Raw genomic sequence first — 6,531 nt, 5'->3', positions numbered from 1 at the left:
CAGAGTAGTAATCATGCACATACTGTTGTATGTTACCTGCTTGACCTGACAGAGTAGTGATGAAAAACAAGGCATGAATGCATGGCAACCCAGTTATCTGCCATTGCCTACAACTGCAAGTTCTAGCTTCTAAATCCACTGGATATCTCCATTCCCTCTTCTCTTTATCCAAAAATGATACCTCTGCCGTCGTAGCTGAGCAACGAGTCATGTCCATTTCCAAGCCTCTTGTTTTCTGCTTCAATTCATTCATCACGGAAGGGATTATAATGTGTCCCATGAATTTTGCCTCGGCTATTCCTGCTCGAACAAGAAATTTCTGCACGTATTCTACCCTTATCTTGTCAAGCAAATCCGCCAAATAAAGACCCTTTAGTTTTCAGATCGTTGAGTTAAAAGACTCTGCAAGATTATTATGCACATAGTCAACTTTGGTCACTTCACTGAATTGGCTTCTGGCCCATAACTTGGAGTGGTGTGTTTCCAAATATTCCTTCACTTTGTCATTTTTGTATAACTGCCTCATGTGATAGTTGTGCTTCTTCACACTGCAAGTCAAAGATGCTGGCCATAAATTGTCGGCATACACCTTTCCTTTGAATTTCTTCCCAAAATTTGCAGCAAGGTGACGCATGCATTCCCTATGTTCTACTCCAGGGAACACATTGTCCACGGCTACTTCTAAACCCTTGCAAGCATCTGTATGAATTACCAACCCATTGGGATGTGCAATAGCCCGGCGCAGATTCTGCAAAAACCAAGTCCAGCTCTCCTCAGACTCTGCCTCTATCACGCCATAAGCAACTGGAAATACAAAATTGTATCCATCAACTGCACAAGCTGCTACTAACTGTCCTTTAAACCTCCCTGTGAGAAAAGTAGCATCAATAGCCAAATAGGGCCTGCAGCCTTCCAAAAAACCCCGGCGACAAGCCTCAAAGCAGACAAAAACCCTTCTAAAGCACTCTTTGGTCATTGTCATTCCCCTCAACGTGTACTCCACGGTGTGGTGATCAATATCTACAATACTACCTGGGCTGGTCTTCTCCACTTCACCCTTAAATGAATACAATAGTTTAAAACTTTCCTGCCAATTACCATAAATAGAATCCATAGCATGTTGTTTTCCATTGAAAACCCTCATGTATGGTACCTCTATCTTGAACTTTTCTTTGAGCTTCTTCTGCAACTCCTTTGTACCCACTTGATGGTCTTCTGTCACCCACCGTTTTACTTCTTCAGCCACCCATCTTGACTTGGCTCTACTGATTGTTTCCTTCCTCAGGGTTGATTCCAGGCATGTGTGCCTAAAAGGGTTCACTTTGACTTGAACATTCGTGCTATTTCGCATTTTAGACGCGTGCATCCTCCATGGACAATCTTCAGTCGGACAGTGCACTCTGTAACGTACTCTGTCGCTCTTGTCAACTTCAAATGTACGCTCTGCCCTGATGCAGTATGTCACAAGTGCATTTCTACACTCACTCATGGATGCAAAGATGGTACCTTCTTCCATCTGAGAGTTTGCAGGGTCCCATTCAATAGCTGGAAGGTCTTCGTCCTCAACCTCCTCATCATCAATCACAAAAGCCTCATTGTCACACTCATCTCGGTTTTCAGCCCGATATGGCCGCCGTAAATTCTGCACAACATCAGAATATAGCCTCTCTTCATCATCGATGTATTCAGGCTCCACTTCTCTTGGGACCCTACTGCCGGTGCCCATGTTTGACGAGCCACCACGTCGCCGTGCACTAACTGAAGCTCCCCTAACTGAACTGTTCTGGCTAGAGCTGCCATTACGACGACATGAATCTGTCCGAGAAGTTCCAACTGCCGGCACAACCACATCATTTTGCAGCCTCACATGAAATTGCTCTTTCTCCTTATGCTTAGCAAACATGGTAGCGAGCTCTTCATCATTACTAACTTTCACCCAATCAATTCCCCCATCGTAGTATTTGAATTCCACTTCATCATGCATACCCCAAGGATATGGGCCGCAAATTACCTCGCCAAATTGTCTAAAACTCCAATTACAATCCATTGGCAACCGATAATCAAACCCTCCTTGGAATTTCTTTTGATCCTTTGCATCCACAATGAATCGCTCCCTTCTAATGTTCACCAAGAAAGCAAACCGCAATTCCATCCTAATCAACCAAAAACAGAGAGGCAATGAGCACACCAAAAGCAAAATCAAACGCAATGAGCACTCCATGTCAAATCGACTATTGCATTACACAAGAAAGCTCAATAGGAACAAGGCTTACCCCTCGGGAACCCAGTCGTGGACGCGGCGGGTCTCCGGCCCCACGCCTGCCTCGCCAAGGTCGTCGCCGCCACTAGCCATTGCGTCGAGCAGGTGGAGGGCGCAGTGGCGGAATGAGCGACTACGTCGCTAGGGGGTGGGGGCAGAGCAGGTGCTACTGGAGGCGGTGGAGAAGGTGTCCACGCGGGACGGCCGCGCGGCGGCGCAGGTGGTGGCGTCGCAGGTCGTGGCGGCGCAGGTGGTGCCGGCAGGGGCGCGGATGGTGGTGGGTGCAGCAGATCGGTGTGTTGCTGTATGCGGGAGCAGGGGGTAGTTCGGTATTCACCTATTTGTCATTGCGCGGTCCTACCTGTAAGATCTGGCCCCACTTTCAGTAACGGCAAGAGACGAAAACGTTTGAAGCCTGGCGGTTTGGCCTCGACAGAGCAGCTGCGCCAGAAGCGGTGGCAAAACTGAGCACCATTCTGCTCTAGTGGCAAAACTGAGTCATACGCGGGCTGTAGTGGCAAACCAATAATTAACCCAAAAAAGATAGGTTTCTGCAAACAAAGAAACGAAGGGAAAACAGAAGAACCAATTTGCAATGGAGAACAACAATATTAACACAGAAACTGCAAGTTATTATTATTGTGCACAATGGTAGTAATTTACACTCGGACTGGAAGCAGCACACGCCACACTGAAAATAAGGCCAAACCTTGAACATAAAAAGCGGAGCTGTTCCGTTCTCTGCGATCACCGATCACAGAGATGAACATCGCATGCTTATCTCACGACTAGTACATACATTATTAAACAATGAAAGTCTTTTTTTTAGAAATCACTTAAGTTTGTCAAGCACCAAATCCCAAAAAGCAGCGAGGAAAATGGCCAAGAAGAGGTGATGTCTACTCCTCCATCCTCATGACGCAGCGCAGTCCCTCTCCCTTGAGCATAAGGTCAAACGCCGCGTTGATCTGCGAGAACGGCACACTGTGCGTGATGAACTTCTCTAAGTCCAGCTCCTTCCTCATGTACATCTCGACGACTTTGGGGAGATCGGTGCGCGGCTTGTAGTTACCGAAGAAGGTGCCTTTCAGTGTCTTCTCGCTGAGAAAGTTCATCGGCTGGGTCTTGAACACATCATCCTTGTGAGGGACGCCCACCAGCACGGCCACGCCCCACCCCTGCACCCGACAGATTTCATGATTCAGTTCAACAAAGAATAAACATTGCTCACAATAGTCATAGGAGTACAGATCATAAGTAGGTGCATTGAGAAGTATATTACATCACTAACGCATTCGAAGGCAGAAATCATGGCATTGATGTTGCCAGTACACTCGACGGCACTGTCAACTCCACCATTGGTCATCTCCACGAGCACCTAGAGACCATCATTGGACAGTGAGTTTTTTTTTTTTTTTGCACAAGCTTGTCTAAGTCGTGATAAAAGGGAGAAATGTTTACTGATGGAAAAGAACAAACCTCTTGCACGGGCTTGGTGTGGTCATTTGGGTTCACAAATTCGGTGCATCCAAATTTCTTAGCTGAATAATGGTGGAATTATTGTTAGGTTCGGTGCGCTATATATATTAAGTAGTCCTGGTGCTTCCGTCAGAAATATTGTACCTTGTTCATATTTTGCAGGGTTCAAGTCCACACCAATAATTCTTGATGCCCCAGCCATCTTGGCCCCTTCCATGGCCTGATTGATCATTGTAAAAAAACAGTTAGTCATGGTTTTATGGTACAGTTCTCAGCAACCTGCACTAATATGTTGTGGAAGATACTGGATTACAGAATGTCGCTTACAGCAAGGCCCACAGCTCCAAGACCAAAAATCGCTACCGTCGAACCCTTCTTCGGTTTCGCAACATTTAGGGTCGCACCAAGTCCTGAAAAATGACATTTCAGCAACTAATTCAGGCATCCTAAACATACTAGTAATTCATTTGGAATCAGTTGCATTAGTAGCCATGTCTTACCAGTTGAGATACCACAGCTGAGAACACAAACTTTGTCAAGGGGCGCCTCTGGGTTGATCTTCGCGAGACACCCTACATGGATCACGGTGTACTCACTGAAGGTGGAGGTCCCGACAAAATGGAAGATCGGTTTCCCATCGATGGTGAAGCGGGACTGTCCATCCCCAATCATCACACCACGATCCACATTGATCCTGAGAAGATCACACAGGTTGCTCTCCTCTGACTTGCAGTGGGCACACTCCTTGCATTCGCCAGTGAAGACCGGGAGGACATGGTCACCCGGCACCAGCTCGGTCACACCCTCTCCGATGCTCTCAACAATGCTGTGAGGAAGATATCATTTGTGGAAGGTGTTATTAGAATAGTTAAATTATGAAGAGCAGCAAAATTTTCATTGAAATGCAAAAAAGGGTCCCTTTGTGTACAAGTAACAAATATCTAGCAAATTAGTAAGTCAAAATATGTCAGAAATAAATAATGCAGTCACATGATTGATATGTTTTGAATAATTAATATTATTTCGGAAAAAAATAACTGACTAATTAGGAGACAAGTCAAAGCACTTTCTGTGAGTTTCTGTCATCCATGATGTTGTCACAGTTTCTTCATATTGTCTTATCCCATGTTAGTATTATATGGACACTTAGTCAATCTAATCGACTGACAAATCAGGACTCGGGATGACTATATTTAGTAGCTCGCATGAATAAACTATAATTCAAGAATCAAGATTCCACCAAACAACCAAACTGTGATAAAATAAGATAAGAGACAGCGGGAAAGTATTGTGATGCATACCCTCCAGCTTCATGGCCTAAGATCCTAGGGAAAACCGGAGTTTGGCCCTGCAGAAATTAAAGCAGAACATCACCATGTTAGTTAGCGTCAGAGTTGGACTATTGGAGACGACAAGACTATGGGACAATTGTGGATACCTTGGCTTCCCAGAAGTAGACATCAGTGTGGCAGAGAGCAGTGTAGAGGATCTTGACTCTGACTTCCATGGCCTGCGGCGGCGCCACCTCCACCTCCTCGATCGACAGCGGCTTCCCGGCCTCCCATGCCACCGCCGCTGCAAGAACAAAATACTTCAGAGTTCAGACCTCTGTTACCCGCCAACAATTCTTGACTTTTTCACACATGAAACAAGATTTGATGAAACTAGCTACTATTTCAAAAACGAACCTCTGCACTTGATCACCTTCCCGGCGGTCGCCATTTCTGTTGGTCGCTAGCTCCAAGAACTCAAACACAAAGGAAAATCTTTGCTGCTGCTTCTACTTCGCAGTACGTTGATTAGACGTTGGTGAGGAATAAAGGCGAGGCGAGCCCTGTATATATACTGGTGCTGGAGGAACCGGCGACCAATCAAGGTTAGCTTGGAGTGCAAGTGGGCAAATACGAAGGATTTATTTTTTTCCAGCACCATTGCTAGCTGTTTCTGTTCATCCGCGGTTCTGTCTGCTTGTTTATTCGCCGGTTTCAGATTTTTCAGCCCTGTGTAGTATACGGAAAACGTAGTGAACCTTATCAAGGGGCTACAAGGTCAACGGCAGTAGAAAAAGAAAAGAGATGAAAAAACAAGGCACGGAGAGAGCTGACTTGGAGATCGAAAACCGGGGCAGGCTTGAAAACCACCTTCAGTATGGGAAACTACGGCGAGCAGCAACATCCCATGTCTCGTCGTTTTGCAATGGACGTCGCCTTGCTAGAAGAATAGACTAGCAGCTAGCAAGCCGAAAACTTCATGGCGATGGTTCTCTGCTTCTGCCGGTTCAGTGCATAAGTGGTGGGAGATTAGTTGGTTTTCTATTTTAGTTTTCTCTGGAAAGATTCAGAAGCCTTAGAATACGAATCTTTCCCAGCAGAAATGATCGAGGGCTTAGCTGACCAACCACTGATTGCGGTAGAATGGAAAACCGAAACTTTCTGCATTTGTTGCTGTGGCAGATACGCCAAAGTACCCAAGTAATAGAGTTTAATCAACATTTGCTCTCTCCGTTCTTTGTCTACTTTTGTTCGGTCCCTGTACTGTGTAGCTGCCTTCAGGACCTGGAGAATCTTTTTTAATACATTTTTTCTTTATTTCCAAAAAATACTCGTTTTATACAAATTTCACAAATAATACAACATCGGGATGTTGTGTCCCGAGAGGGAAGACATCGGGACAACGAGTCCCGATAGGCCGCGATTCCGAGTACATCTTCGCGCGGGGCCGGCATAGAGCAGCTGTCGGTTCCTGTTCCCCGAGTGGCCGGCATCGGGAATCGCCAGGCCCAAAAAGCCGTG

General features: G+C 45.9%; 1 protein-coding gene across 1 annotated transcript; it reads right to left on the bottom strand.

The window, feature by feature from the left end:
• Window positions 1-2,871: 2,871 nt before the first annotated feature.
• Window positions 2,872-5,694, bottom strand: LOC127294104 (alcohol dehydrogenase 3). The gene is made up of 9 exons (XM_051323857.2): window positions 5,428-5,694; window positions 5,178-5,314; window positions 5,041-5,087; window positions 4,240-4,565; window positions 4,067-4,149; window positions 3,884-3,959; window positions 3,740-3,801; window positions 3,543-3,638; window positions 2,872-3,438 (listed from the first exon to the last, which is right to left on the bottom strand). The coding sequence occupies exons 1-9, from the start codon at window positions 5,459-5,461 to the stop codon at window positions 3,160-3,162; spliced, it is 1,140 nt and encodes a 379-aa protein (XP_051179817.1). The 5' UTR covers window positions 5,462-5,694; the 3' UTR covers window positions 2,872-3,159.
• Window positions 5,695-6,531: the final 837 nt, after the last annotated feature.

Source organism: Lolium perenne, chromosome 4 (assembly GCF_019359855.2).
Source record: "Lolium perenne isolate Kyuss_39 chromosome 4, Kyuss_2.0, whole genome shotgun sequence".
In the NCBI taxonomy this organism is placed as follows: Eukaryota; Viridiplantae; Streptophyta; class Magnoliopsida; order Poales; family Poaceae; genus Lolium; species Lolium perenne.
The sequence above is the reverse complement of the archived record's forward strand: the minus strand, read 5'-3'. Positions and strand labels throughout refer to the sequence as shown.

Bases quoted from the DNA above. Each gene is read 5' to 3' on its own strand.
- LOC127294104 (XM_051323857.2), bottom strand. From the start codon at position 5,461: ATGGCGACCGCCGGGAAGGTGATCAAGTGCAGAG. The intron at 5,088-5,177 runs GTATCCACAATT...TAATTTCTGCAG, and splicing joins TCTACTTCTGGGAAGCCAAG to GGCCAAACTCCGGTTTTCCC. The intron at 3,439-3,542 runs GTAATATACTTC...TGTCGGGTGCAG, and splicing joins CCTTCGAATGCGTTAGTGAT to GGGTGGGGCGTGGCCGTGCT.